The sequence below is a fragment of the Sarcophilus harrisii genome, chromosome 3 (assembly GCF_902635505.1).
Source record: "Sarcophilus harrisii chromosome 3, mSarHar1.11, whole genome shotgun sequence".
Taxonomy (NCBI): Eukaryota; Metazoa; Chordata; class Mammalia; order Dasyuromorphia; family Dasyuridae; genus Sarcophilus; species Sarcophilus harrisii.
Genome location: NC_045428.1, coordinates 379,257,196 through 379,271,289, shown reverse-complemented (window position 1 = coordinate 379,271,289; position 14,094 = coordinate 379,257,196). Strand labels below are relative to the sequence as shown.

The window sequence follows — 14,094 nt, the reverse complement described above, 5'->3', positions numbered from 1 at the left end:
TCTTCTCTTTTACACTTAAACCTGACTTCTAGCCTCAGATACTTATAACTCTGTGATCCTAAGGCAAATTGCTTACCTTCTATTTGCCTCAAACCTCTCAACTGTAAAATAAAGGTACTTATAATAGCACCCACCTAACAAGGTTGTGATGAGGATCAAATCCATTAATATTTGTCTTTTTCGTGTAGTGTGTGTGGTTCATAGTAGGTTCTATATTATTCCTTCTCTCTATTTCCAGTATAGCATTTACAAACTCTTTCAACATGCATTCACCATTAGAGAAGAGCATTTGAAAATGTTACATTACTGAATTGGCTAGCAGTTCCCTCTAAGCCAGAAAACTGCAAAGATCATCACACTGATTATCTCTGGGCAGTACAGATAAGACCATCTAGTTGCTTAAACTTATGGATATGCTGCATTATCTATTCAGTCATAACAGAATTCAGAACAGCTCAGCTTGTCTCCCTAGGTAAGGTCAGCCAGCCTTACCAACTCTCCACTTACCAGATCCTGAGTCATTCTATTAGCTCTCATCAGCTCTTCCTATATATAGCAACGCAGATGTAAAAACTTTTCCCCCTTAAACCAAAGGGGAAAGCAAAGAGAAACACTTACTTCCCTTCTCTCAAATTCTAGATAGTAGAGTGAAAGACAATAACTGGTATTAAAATTTTATTCAGTCAGTAAAAAAATAGCAGATAAAAGCTAGATGCCACAGTAATTAAAGCACTGACTCTGGAGTCAGGAGGATCTGAGTTTAAATCCACCTTCAGAGATTAGATACTTACTAGCTGTGTGACCTTGGGTAAGTCACCTAACCTCTATTGCCTTGGAAAAAAAAGAAAAGAAGAAAGAAAGAGCCTTCTTGTCAATTGATTTCTCTTGCTGTTGATTTTTTCATACATCTCTAACAAAATTGTGTTTTAGTCCCCTGTTGAGTCTTTCCTCTTCTGACAGCTCTTTTATTCTCTTCCCTTCACCATCTTAGCCTCTCCAGTTTTTCTGGAACCTTTCACTTAGGAAGTGATAGTTGACTACATTTTCTCTACAAAATCAACTGTCTGTATATAATCATCCCTCAGTTTCCAAATAGTTATATGACTTTAAAAAAATTATTTTCAGTGAGTCGAGCCATGTTTCTTCTCTTAAAATTCTCAAAACTGCTCTCCATCTTAATCTTTTGTACTTTACAAGGTTTCTTCATGCTCATACATATTTTAAGTAAACTCTCTTTCTCTGTCCTCTTTAAACCATCCAACATGTATATATGTGTGTATACATATTTATATTGCGTATATATGATGTAAATATACATGTGTACATGTTTGTATATATGTAAATTGAGAGATCATCTTACATCCTTACAAAGATGATTTAAGTCTTTATATTTGTGCCACAATTCATTTTCTGTTCCAAACTTCTAAAATCTCACGTGAAAACTTTCTTTACACACATATTTTTAGCAAGTTTATTAAACCAAAGCTTTTTTCCCCTAATCCTCCCAAACACTAAACTATTCATCTGTGAAAGAGGCAGTCTTAAATCTTGTACCAATTAATTCAGTGTTTTATTTTTTCTTTATACAGAAGTACTTTCTATGCCCTTTTTAGTGATAAAGTACTTTACATGAGAAAGTAATACTTTGACATTGTAAAAGCAACCTTTGACAGTTAATCATCCTTTCCTTCTTGACACTTTTCTTTTTAGTTTTCTCTGGGTCTACTCCTACTTCTCCTTCCACCTGATTATTCCTTTTCAGTTTCCTTTGCTGGTAACTATCCATGGATGTGTCCCCCAAGGCTATATCCACAGATGTTTTTTCTCCCTCTATAATATTTCATTCAATGATTTCTTCAGCTTTCATGGATTCAATTAACATTTCTATGCAGAGTCTCCTCTCTTTCTGTGATCTTTAATGTCATATCCCCAACTACCTATACAGATATGTCTATCTAATTGGGTTTCTCATTGGCATTTCAATCTCAGCATGTCCAAAAGTGAACTCATTCCCTTTCCCCCAAAACCCTCCAATTTTCCTACTTTATATTCCTATTTAGGATACCACTGTATGCACTTCTGCTACTCAAGTAAAATCAGTTGCCAATTATGCAAAATATAACATTTCTCATAGATGCCCCTTTCTTTTCTTTGATACCCACCAGCCTCTTCTGTTTTGTTTTTCTGTTTCAAATCTCTTCCCATTCCTGCCCATCTTCCATTCAGTTGCCATATTTCTAAACCATGAATCTGATCATGTCATACATACCTTTCCCCTTCTCCCCATTTGATAAATTTCAGTGATTTATCTCTGTGACCAGATATAAAATCCTCTGTTTGGCATTTGGTACCTTTCATAACCTGGATTCCCACTTTTTGGTCATAAATATTATTCCTCTCCAAGTATTCTCCATTCCAGTGATACTGACCTCCTTGCTGTTCCTCAAACAAGGCACTCTGTTTTCCAACTTCATGCATTTTCCTAGATTGTCCCTTATTCCTGAAATTCTCTCCCTCCCCATCTCCATTTCCTGCAATCTCTGGCTTCCTTCAAATTCTAGCCAAAAGCCCACTTTATATATAAGAAGCCTTGTCTGATTCTCTTTGATTGTAATGTCTTCCCTCTGTTGTTTTTCTCCACTGTATCCTTTATATAGTTTGTACATAGTGTTTTACATGTTGTTTTCCCTCATTAGATTGTAAGCTTTTTGAGAGCAGGCCCTATTTTTTGCCTTTCTTTATATCTCCATTACACAGAACAGTGCCAGGCACATAGAAAATGCTTTAAAATACTTGGTATAGTACTATGCAGGCATAGGATAGGATCAGGACTTCTGAGTTGCTTACTAATATAATATTTAAAAGGGTAACAGGACCAGGATTTCTTGTCTCTTTGCCCTTCTTCAGCAGATTGGAATCTAAATCTGGGTCATGTACCATAGATTCCTTCTGCCACTGGGAATTTCAGTCAGATGAATGGCAATTTAGAGATGTAATTGGAGGAGCCATATCAGTAACTCATTTCTATTGTTAATTTGGCATTTTAGACACTAGATTCTACTAAAACTTAGTAAGTCAAAGCCATATAATTAGATGTTTTCTTTATTCCAGAAACATTCTTTAAATAATAGATTGCTTATTGGTGAGATCAAAACCTCAGTAGTGTTAAGGATTAACTTTTTCCATTCTGGTTAATAAATCCCTTAACCGCATTAACTACATAGGTAGCAGCTGTTTTTTATCTCAACATTTACTTAATATTTTCTTGGACATGGCATACTGTTCATCCCAAGAAACTAATTAAATTGACTACTTGAGTAAACCTAAGATTGATACCATATGTGAAAGTTTGAACATTATAATTAATTACAAATGGTGACCTTTTTGTTGAACTAATTTTCAACCATGCAGGAAAAATCCTGAATTTTAATGTTCCAACAACTAAAACTACTTATTTCTATTGTTATTAAAATGTTTTATATTGAAAATTAAGTGGATTTTATTTTGCTATTCAGATCCTATTTAAGTAAAAGAAGGGAACTCAAAAATTTTCAAATGTGAAATAAATGCCCCAAAACATTTTTCATTGTATTTATAGTGAAGCAATGCTCTTTAATTTTGTGAACTCTGTTATCCTCTATAGTGTAATATTTTGCACATGCTAGGTGCTTTATTAAATGTTTCTTGAACTGTTAAAGTAAGGAGTAGAGTTGTACAAAATAAGAAAGTATATAAAAAGGTTACTTTTTTGTGTGTCAATGGAAGGACCCATACTGGTAATGATAATTCACATTCATATTTAAAAGTTACTAAGTATTTTCCCAGCAGCCCTGCAAGATAAAAGTAATTATTTTATATGTGTTTTGACAGTGAGAAAAATGGGAACTCATAGAGTTAAAGTGATTTGTGTAAGATCAGTCACTGGTGAATCTTCAAATCCAGACCTTACTCTAGGCATAACTCATAAAATAACAAATTCTTAAGAGCATTACAATAAAAATATAATTTCAAAATAGGGGCTATTATGGATCTTTCAAAATAAATAGAATTATAAACTCTTGGATTTCAGTCAATAATTTTGTTACTTGCAATCTCAAAAGAAGCAAACAGCAAGCATTTAAATGAAAACATTAAATACAGCTATAGAAACTAGTGAAATTCTTGGAAATACCATATTAAAAACTACTGTCCTCACCCTGAGAGCTATAGAGGTCTATCTTTGAAGTCATGGAGATCTGAATTACATTCCTGCCTCTTACAAATGCTAGCTGTGTGACTTTGGCCAAGTCACTTAACTTCCCACTCCCTATTCCCAGTCTCCTCATCCCCCCCCCAAAAAAAAAAGCTTTCATCCCTAAATTTTGCTTTTACTAAAATTCTGAAGTTTAAATTCCACATGTTAATATATAATATTTAGTTTCAGTGGTTCCAAAAGAAAAAGTGAAAACACAGTACTACCATTAGAAAAATGTGTTTACAAACTTTTATTGTTGTTAAGGAAATAACTAAAGGAATTTTAGGTGTCTAGAATTCTGATTTGCTTAATTAACTCTATGGAATTAAAAACACTAATAGAGAACTTAAATGTTAGTAGAGTACACTGTAGTTTTTGCACACAAAAACAAATTCATTAATATTAATTACCTCCACTGCATTTTATTTATCATTTCTTTATATTTTGTATGTATTCTATCAATTAAGAATGTAACTGATTATATTCTTATTGGCTGCATTTTTCCTCCCCCTTTTTTTTTAAAGATATGAAGAAAAAGCTGCTAAAGATCTAGAACGTTACAATAAGCAAATCAAGAAAGCTACTGAGCAGGGGTTACAAAGAACACTAAAAGATAGTGATGGGAAAAGATTGAAACTAACAGCAGCACAGAATCTGGCACAGAAACAGAAGTTGAAAACTTCATTTTCTAATCAGCCAAAGCTTGATGAACTTTTTCAGTTGCAAAGTGAGAAAAGGAAAAACAAGGCACAAAATACAAAAATTGTACAGGTTCCTTTTTCCATGAAAACCTTAAAATTTAAGTATGGCAAGTATATGAAGGGTGACTTTCTGCATAAAGAACAACTTTGCCTGATTCACCATTTAAGTTTTCCTGATGCATGGGTAATTGGTTCCAAAACAGAGATTATGTTGTTAAATCCATACAGAGTGGAAGAAGCTTTACTTTTTAAAAGATTAATTGAGAATCATAAACTTCCTGCAGAGCCATTGGAGAATCCAGTGATATTAACAGAGAGGTATGTTGGAGAAATAAAAATATGCTGGATTTTAATTCTTTAATAGTTATTTTGAATTTTTAAAACTTAAGTTACATGTAAATAAAGAATAGCTTGAATTCTGAATTAAAAAAAATTATTTATAGTAATTAAAAATTCTACAGAGATGGAATGATTTGTAGGATGTCCTATAAAGTACATTTATTCATCCAGTTCATCCCAATTATTAAGAGACTCTACTAGGGTAATATTTACTGTAAGCTACAATGGCCCAAATGCACCACTAAGAAGTAATTTGGGCATTTTAAGGGAAAAATGACAATTGCTTTCTTGTAAGCATGAATTGACTAATGGCTGATGTTTTGACATATCCCACTAGATTTTTTTGGGGGGAAAAAACTTCACTATGACACAAAAGACTTATGATCTATATCTTCTAGCACGAGTACAGGTCTCTATTATGTATTGCATGTTTCTTTTATGAGAGCTAGGATGATTTTATTATTTATATATTTATGTATTTTTTAAAGTAATGCGTGAATTATTACATAGCTGCAGATATTTCCATTTTGGGAATGGATAAAATAAAAGCATAAAGAAGTAAAGTGGTATTCTAAAAGTCAAACAGTCAGTGTGATCAATGTAAAGTTAGGTCAGCACATATCTCCTGCCAAATATTTCTTTCAGGCTATGGTGTCTCTTCTTTAACCCATATGTTGGTTTGGTCTTCATGTATTCCTTCAGTTGAGGGGGATATGGAGACTGGTATTAGAGCACCCATTTCTGAGAATAATAGGATGGTAGACACACAGAAATCAGCAGCCCACTTCCTCCCATCCCCCATCCCAAGAAGCTCTTATATGATATAGTCTAGCAAGATTGGCATCAATTGGGTATGTGCCAAAGATGAATTTTGGCTACTTCGCAATTTTGCAGAGGGCCAATCCAGGCCACACCACTCAAATTCAGCTCGTGACCATCCTTGGCACAAGTGCCACAGCCTGCTGACCTCCATGCTAAACTCTGCAGGAAGCTTTCCCTGACTATTAGAGTTATTGGATATTAGAACAAGTTACTAAGAAAAATTATGGAATCTATTTCCCTAGAAGTTCTTAAGAATAAGAAAGATACTATCTCATTTTAATGATTTTAAAAGCTCTACCCAGAAATTGGAAATTAAGCAAGATGATGTCTTAAGTGTCTTGATAATTAATATATTGCTGTATCCTAAAAGAATGTCAGATTTGTAAAATATTAATATGTAATATTATGTGGCATATAATATTATACATGAAAAGCAGATTTGAAAAGCATTTTGTGCATTCTTCCAAATTTTATTTAAGCATAGCAGACATAAGCTACCTTTATTCCTTTTTAGTTCTTTGTAAGTGCCCAAGGAAAATTTTTCAGTATTGTGAGTCCTTGATAAATGTTACTGACTGTAAAATTCAATTTGGCCTGTATTTTTGAGTACTTGTTATGTTCAATGCCCCATACTAGCAAAATTCATCCATCTAGTAACTCTGTATACTTAAGGGGCAGCATAGTAGAGTAAAAGAAACACTAGACCTAGCATCAGGACACAAAAGTTCAAACCTTGAGTCAATCACTTTTATCTCTGTGACATTAGACAAATCATCTAACTTCTATGGTCCTGTTTTATTACCTGTAAAATCAAGATACTAATACTAACAACTTAAGGATGATGTGAGAATAGCTATGCTTTGTAAACCTTATATAAATGTGAGTAGTAATTATTAAGAGCATGAGATAGATGTTGTAAATATTAGCATCATTTTTTAGATGAGGAAACTTGAGTCTTAGAAAAGTGAAGTGTCTGAAATAATACCAGCTAATAGCAGAACTCAGCCTTAAAACTATTACTTCTTCACCATACCATACTGCTTCTTTATATAAATAAGAGATATTGTTAATTTCCCCTTCACCAAACAGTACCTTATACATGTTATAATTATCTAATGTTAGATTTTTTTTTTTTAACAATGTGATTCATTATGAGAATACTTTAAAAATGGACCTTGAGCAATCTTCTAAGGGAATTGTGGGAGAATTGTTTCTTAATTTTCTTAATTTTGTTTTAAGTTTCTTAATTTTGCCATATATAATTTGATAAATTAAAAGACCTTGATTTCTTTTTCAGTCTTTTCAATGGATCCCAATATTTAGAGGTCTTAAATAAAATGACAACAGATGATCAAGACTTCAGTGGTTCAATCTATTTCTCTGATCCACGTCTTACAGCAAATGGATTCAGGATAAAATTGATACCAGGTGTGATGACATGTTTAATAGTTACTAAATTTGAAAAATAAATTCAAATGCTTTCTTTTGTAAGCTCCCTTTTTAATTTTTATTTTGAATTATTAGTTTCCTTAAATTATTTTCTATAATTTTGACATATTAACTTTCTATAAACAGTACCTATGTAAGAACTTTTCTTAGTCACATTTTAAAAAGGTCATCATATGCCTTATAGATAAACCATTGGTTCCTACTTATGAAATGGATTTGAAACAATTTGCCTTGTATTCATGTTGTTTTAATAAATGAGATAGTTTCATATTATTCTTTATCATCCTTTTAACATTTACACTGCCCTATTTTGCTTAATGATCAGAGAAGAAAACATACACTTTCTTTTCTTTCCTTTTTTTCTTTTTATAAAGAGATTAAGAACGCCACTTTGGCCATTACAAACCCAGAGACGAAATTGGCTTACAGAATTTATTGAGCTTCTGGCTCCTCATTCTTTTCCTTTTTCATAGTCCTATTTGGGGATAATGAAGAAGTTTTTATTCTTAAGTGGATTTAGGTTGGTACTTCTTTCTGGAATGGTGAAATATTTAGCCCTTCTAAGAGATTTTTCTTAATCTTATCTCCAGGTTGAACCCTTGAACTCTTCAGCTCATCTCCTGATTCTGTACCATACTGTATATTGCTTTGCAGCCATTTTTTGCGATTGTTGAAGGGCTTTCTCTTCTGAGTGAGGAAAATACTTTAATGAGCTCTTGACCTTCAGTATCCCTTGTTGTAACTATAGTAACTCAAGGCTATACTACAGTTTTCTACTTTGCTCCTTCAGTTCTGTGGTTCAGAACTCTCTAAAGGTCTACCATTTCCCTGACCTATTTTTTCTCTCCTGTATGGTTTGTTTAAATTATTCAATAGGGATTTGTTCAAATAGGTTGTTGAAACTAGATTCTTTATCTTTCATTCTAAACGAACATCTCTTTTTAGACTCAGTAGCCATGTGATCTTGATGGTGGATTCTTTCTTTTTCTGTAACTTGTTTGTTCCAGAACATCCAGAAACTCTCCAGCATCCAGAAACAGATTTCTTATTTCTTATATTCTCAAAGTTAGATATTTTTCCTTTTGAATTGCCAAATAAGTTTTTATTTTCCATCAAAGAGATGGACTTGAACCCTGTACTTAGTTCTAGAAAGTAGATCACTGGTGTACGAAACTACTGAAACAATCAAGTAATTAGTAATTCTACCAATTTCTTTGAATTTTTTTTGATAGTTGTCATTCAGTTTTTCCAAGGGAATAGTTCTCTAGAGTCCAATTGTTACAGGTGAGTTAGGGTCACAGGAGTTTAAATAAAAAACTGGAAAAAAAAAAAAACTTCAAAGTCATCAACCCAGAGAGTTTAAGTGACCTGCCCAATGACTCAAAATAAGAATTTGAACCCAGTTCTTCTGAGTCCAGAGCCAGTGTTCATTCTAATATACTGTCCTGCCTCCAAATAATATATCTAATGATAGGCATAATTAACACTTAAGAAAATTATCTCCCATATTCTTCTCTATGCTCCTTTTTTTCCTGTATTTTAAATGATATGGTCTGGCTACCATTCTTTGAGTTCTTTATCACTCTTCTTAACTCCTTCTGGAGAATTTCTTGTATATCCTCATTTCTTTCTATCACTATTTAACTATTATTAATGGCTCAATGCCATCCTCCTTCATGAATGTTTGCCTTATTCTAAAGATGGAAGCAATCTTTTTCATGTGTTCTCATAGCTCTTTGTATTTCTCATCTGTTTGCATTTCTCATATCAATTACAGTTATTCTAGTACTAGTCTTAATTTTTCTATTTGTTTAAATTCCTCATAGGCAGAAACCATTTTATCTTTATAGCTCCCATTGCAACTTTTAGTTCAATTCAATTAATATTAAGCACTTATGTGCTGGTTACTGTATTAGGTGCTAGAGATTCAAAATCAAAATAGTTCATGCCCTGAAGAAACTTATAATTTATTATGGGAACATAGGATTTAAAGTATTATTAAATGTATGGTATATGTAAATTAATTTCAAGAAGATGGTCGCACTAAAAATTGGGGATATGAGGAATGATCTGTTATTAGAAGATGGCTTCTGATTTGTGGTTGGAAGAAGATGAAATATCATATTGAGAGTAAGTTGTAGACAAAATTGATAGGAGTAGAAGAGGGCAGGCCAGAGAATAATATGAACAAAACTGGAAAGATGAGTGACAGTATGAAGTTATTTGGTATTTTTAGGTGGGATAGCATATATGGATCTTCATGTTAGAAATATCAGGAGATTCTAAATACAGAAGGACCAGTTTCATTTGTCATCCAGATAAGAGGTAATGGGATCCTTAACTAAGGTGAGGAATAAAAAGGAGACAGACATGGAAAATGATGTGGAGATAGAATCAAAAAGGATTTGATCAGAACTTGGAAACCACTTGAACAGGGAGGATGAGGAAGATGTAACAGTGGACCATATCTTTATCATTACACAATTGACTGAAAAGTGATTACAAGGTACTGCTATATGTATTGCTTTTTAAATACATACATACATGTAAACATACACACACACACACAAGCCTTTGATTTGGTAGAGCAAAATGCTACCTTAAAAAGTATCAACAAAATATCTCATATCAAAACATCAATCTCATTCACAATTTCTTAAATGATAATAACAAAAATAATTTTGTTCAAATACTCTGATTATAAATATCAGGTCAGACATAAAGTGAGAGATTTATGCTCTTCAAAAGTTGTCCACAAATCCAAAGTGAAGAAGAATTTTCAATGGATGGTAAAGTGCTCCAGATGTTTCTGTGGATAGTCTGCTGATTGCATCCAATGTTAGGGATATTGTGGAATCTTTTTTAAGGGATCTGGAACCGTTCAAAATAGTTTGGCCTGATAATCAGGAAAAACCAAATAGGTGAAGAACGTGTATTAATCAGTTTATAGGATTCATTTGGGGGAACAATCTTTACATCTCATCAATTGGTCCATCTATGACATATACTATATATGGATAATGAGATGAGCACAGAAATAAATAGGAGGAGAGTGAGATGGATTGCCAACTTGAAATTATAAAACTCTTTTCATGACCCAAAGCTTCTTTTAAAAACAAAGATTCATATAATTAATATTTTTTTGTGTCATTACATATTTTTGAGTCATGAAATACAGTAGTTTGAAACACTGATAATGAGTATCATTGGGAGAACAATAGAGAGAACATGATGGGTAAATTCAAGTTTCAATATGTAAAAAAGAAGAACTTTAAAGGAGAACAGGAGTAAAGATTGTTATCTGGAAAATAAATTGATTCAAAAAGAAGATGAATCAGTCATATAATGAAGGATGACAGTGCTCCATTAGTATACTTATTATGTCAGGAGAAAGGGAAGAAAACTTTTTTCATGTTGGGGTCTCTTGTGTAGTGGATATATGAGAGGACATAAGCAAAAATCACACAGGATGTGCATACATGGATGACTTCTGTGAATGACTTATAATCAGCACCTTATTGGTGAGATCACACATTTATCTGAGTATTTTAAGATAAATATTTGGATTTGGGAATTGTCTTTTTAGAGATGATCATTGAACCTATGTCAGTTGATGAATTTGCAAAGAGAGAGAATGAAGAGGGAAAATACAGAGCTTAGAACGGAATCTTGGTTAGGAACTTGAATAGCAGTTGGTAAAATGCTTAAAATCATTTTTATTTTAATAAATATCATGGGACTTCATTTTCTCTCCAAAGAAAAAAATGTTCTAAGCAAATAGAATCAGCAAAACAGCAATAACTTAGATGAAATTACATTACTTGAGGCACATGTGGAGTGTCAGTGGGCACCACCTCTTAATGTGGAGCCCTGTGGGAAATTATATGGTCTCTAAGTAAGGGAAAAAAGAAATATTTTTCCGAATTGAATTCTAATCAAAGTCCACTAAATGTTTTAACATTGATTTTGTTTTTAATGGACATGTTGTGGAATGTAATTCAAAATTGATTTAAGATTTTATTATTCTTTTTCTTTATTCCAGGAACTTCAGTTTCTGAAAACCATCTGGAAATAGAAGGAATGGCTAATTGTATCCCATTCTATGGAATATTGGACTTAAAAGAAATCCTTAATGCAGTGCTAAATAAAAATGCAAAGGAAGTTTATGAATGTAGACCTCGTAAAGTAATAAATTATTTAGAGGTATGCTAATATTTTATTCGTTAGCAGATTTTAAGAGGACTTAAGACTCTGTGTTCTGAATTAGAAAATTAAGCCTTTTGTCTATTAATTGAATTTAAGAAAGTTGTAGAAAATCATTATTTTAGAATATTTTTACCATTCAACTACACTAAAGACTTACTATCATGCTATTTTTGAGTTCATTACAGGGAACAATCTTTTGTTTATTTTTTTGTTTTATGATTTTATCATATTATTAGCTTTTCTTCTTTGGGAAAGGGAGGCTAGAACTATGGTGTCTTTTTTAACATTCACTTTTAAAATTTTAAAATTCCAATTCTCTCTCATTCCTCCCCATCCATTAAGAAGGCAAGCAATATGATATCCATCACACATGAGGGAAAAAAAAAATTCCATATTAGCCATATTGCAAAAAAGAAAAAAATAAAATGGAAAAAAAATACATGCTTCACACTATACTTAAGAGTTTATCAATTCTCTCTTGGGAGGTGAATAACATTTTTCATCATGAGAAATTTTGAATTGTTATAGATCTTCATAGTAATGAGAGTAACCAAATCACTCATAGTGGATGTCAAAACGATATTGTTGTATTATGTGCAGTATTCTCCTGGTTCTCATTACTTCACTTTGTGTCAGTTCATGTAAGTCTGTCCAGGTTTTTCTGAAACCATTCTCTTCATAATTTCTTATAGTATGCCAACACAATCATATACTACAACTTGTTCAGTCTTTTCCAAATTGATGAGCATCCTATAGGGTACATTCTTATAGATCAGGCACCTAATAAGAAAATGCTTTGGGCATTTTGATAATACTCCTGAGAATGGAGTCAGTAATTGATGTATCCATCTTTTACTAAATACATGTTCCATAGGCAGGATGACGTGTACTAGCTAATCCCCAATATTTATCTCTTTTTACAATCCATATTATTTAATAAATGGAAATTTGATGCTTTAATTTGTTATATAATATGCTGGAAGAAAATACTTAAGCAGTTGTAAGATTAGGATAAAACCAGTCTCCTGCTCTGAAAGTAGGTTAAAAAAAAGAAAATAAAAATATTACTTTGCAGTAATTTGCAATTGCAGTGTTTTTTTCCCCCAAAAGAAGATTCATATTAAATATTTATATATATTTGTTAATATAGTAATAATATATTTGATATATGTAAATATATTAAATATAAATAAAATATTTTTGAAAGTATGTTTTTCATCTAAAATATTATCTTAATATAATTTTAAAATAAAAAAACATTATGTATCCAACTTTTCTTCACCAAATCTGCCAAAATTATGAATATCTTTTTCAAAAAACTAATGATATCTTTGTGGCTTTTTTTTTTTAAATAGGGAGAAGCAGTGCGTCTTTCTCGACAGCTACCTTTATATTTATCAAAACAGGATGTACAAGATACTATCTATAGGATGAAGCAACAGCTTGGAAATGAAATTAAGGGATGTGTTCATGGCCGCCCATTTTTTCATCACTTAACACACCTTCCAAAAACTATGTGATGCTTACAAATTATTCAGTAAGATAGAATATTTTGTTTTTTTCTTTTCCATTAAGGAATCTTTCTTCCTTTAAAACTTTATAATCACGTATTAAGCATTTTTGTATTATCTTATGTTACAAATTATTGTTTTAATTAAGATTTACCATTTTGTAAACTGAAATAAATTACACATATGTATAAAAAGTCTAATTAGATTGAAAGGTTCTTTATATTTATATATATGTATATATATATATAGTTGGAATTTTAAAAATTCTATATCATTTATTTTTCATCCATTCAACAAATTTAGTAAATATTTCTTAACCTCTTTATATAATTTGCTCTGTAAGGAATATTCCCTTACAATATAAGTAAAACAATATATTTGTTTTACAATGCAACAATGAAAATAACTTTTTAAAATATTTGTCACCAGTACTAAATATAGTTACAGGAGACTTCATATTGAAAAAAAACCCAGCTTTTATAAATATACTGATCTATATTGTTCAGTTGCACACCATTTCAATCAGTATCTGTTAGACATAGTTCTAATCCCTAGAGGTTCAAAAACATCTTTTACAAACTCCAACTTTATTCCTTGAGGCTTATTTATTCCTTAGTAATGGTGAAGAGCTCCATAGGAAACAACAGAATGAAAGAAAAACATCATTGGGCTTTTTTGTCCCATCACTGATAACACAAGGAAACAGAGGACCTGAAGCAAAGGTCCTATCCCATTCAAGGGTTGAGGCCCCCTGCTAGGGGGTAGCACAAGAGAAAAAGGCCAAGTTAGAACAACTTGCAGGCATCTGAGTATCCATTAAGAGACCAACCTA

General features: G+C 32.0%; 1 protein-coding gene across 4 annotated transcripts in view; it reads left to right on the top strand.

Annotated features, from left to right (window-relative positions):
- The window catches only part of PMS1 (PMS1 homolog 1, mismatch repair system component), a 106,482-nt gene extending 93,026 nt beyond the window's left edge, over window positions 1-13,456 (top strand). For 3 of the 4 annotated variants that reach the window (XM_023499335.2, XM_031960317.1, XM_003764059.4), the window contains exons 10-13: window positions 4,759-5,253; window positions 7,394-7,524; window positions 11,588-11,748; window positions 13,107-13,456. In XM_023499335.2, the coding sequence (XP_023355103.1) occupies window positions 4,759-5,253; window positions 7,394-7,524; window positions 11,588-11,748; window positions 13,107-13,271 (952 nt within the window). In that variant the 3' untranslated portion in view covers window positions 13,272-13,456. The remainder of the gene's footprint in view (window positions 1-4,758; window positions 5,254-7,393; window positions 7,525-11,587; window positions 11,749-13,106) is intronic. The other variant, XM_012544881.3, reaches the window with a different exon arrangement.
- Window positions 13,457-14,094: the final 638 nt, after the last annotated feature.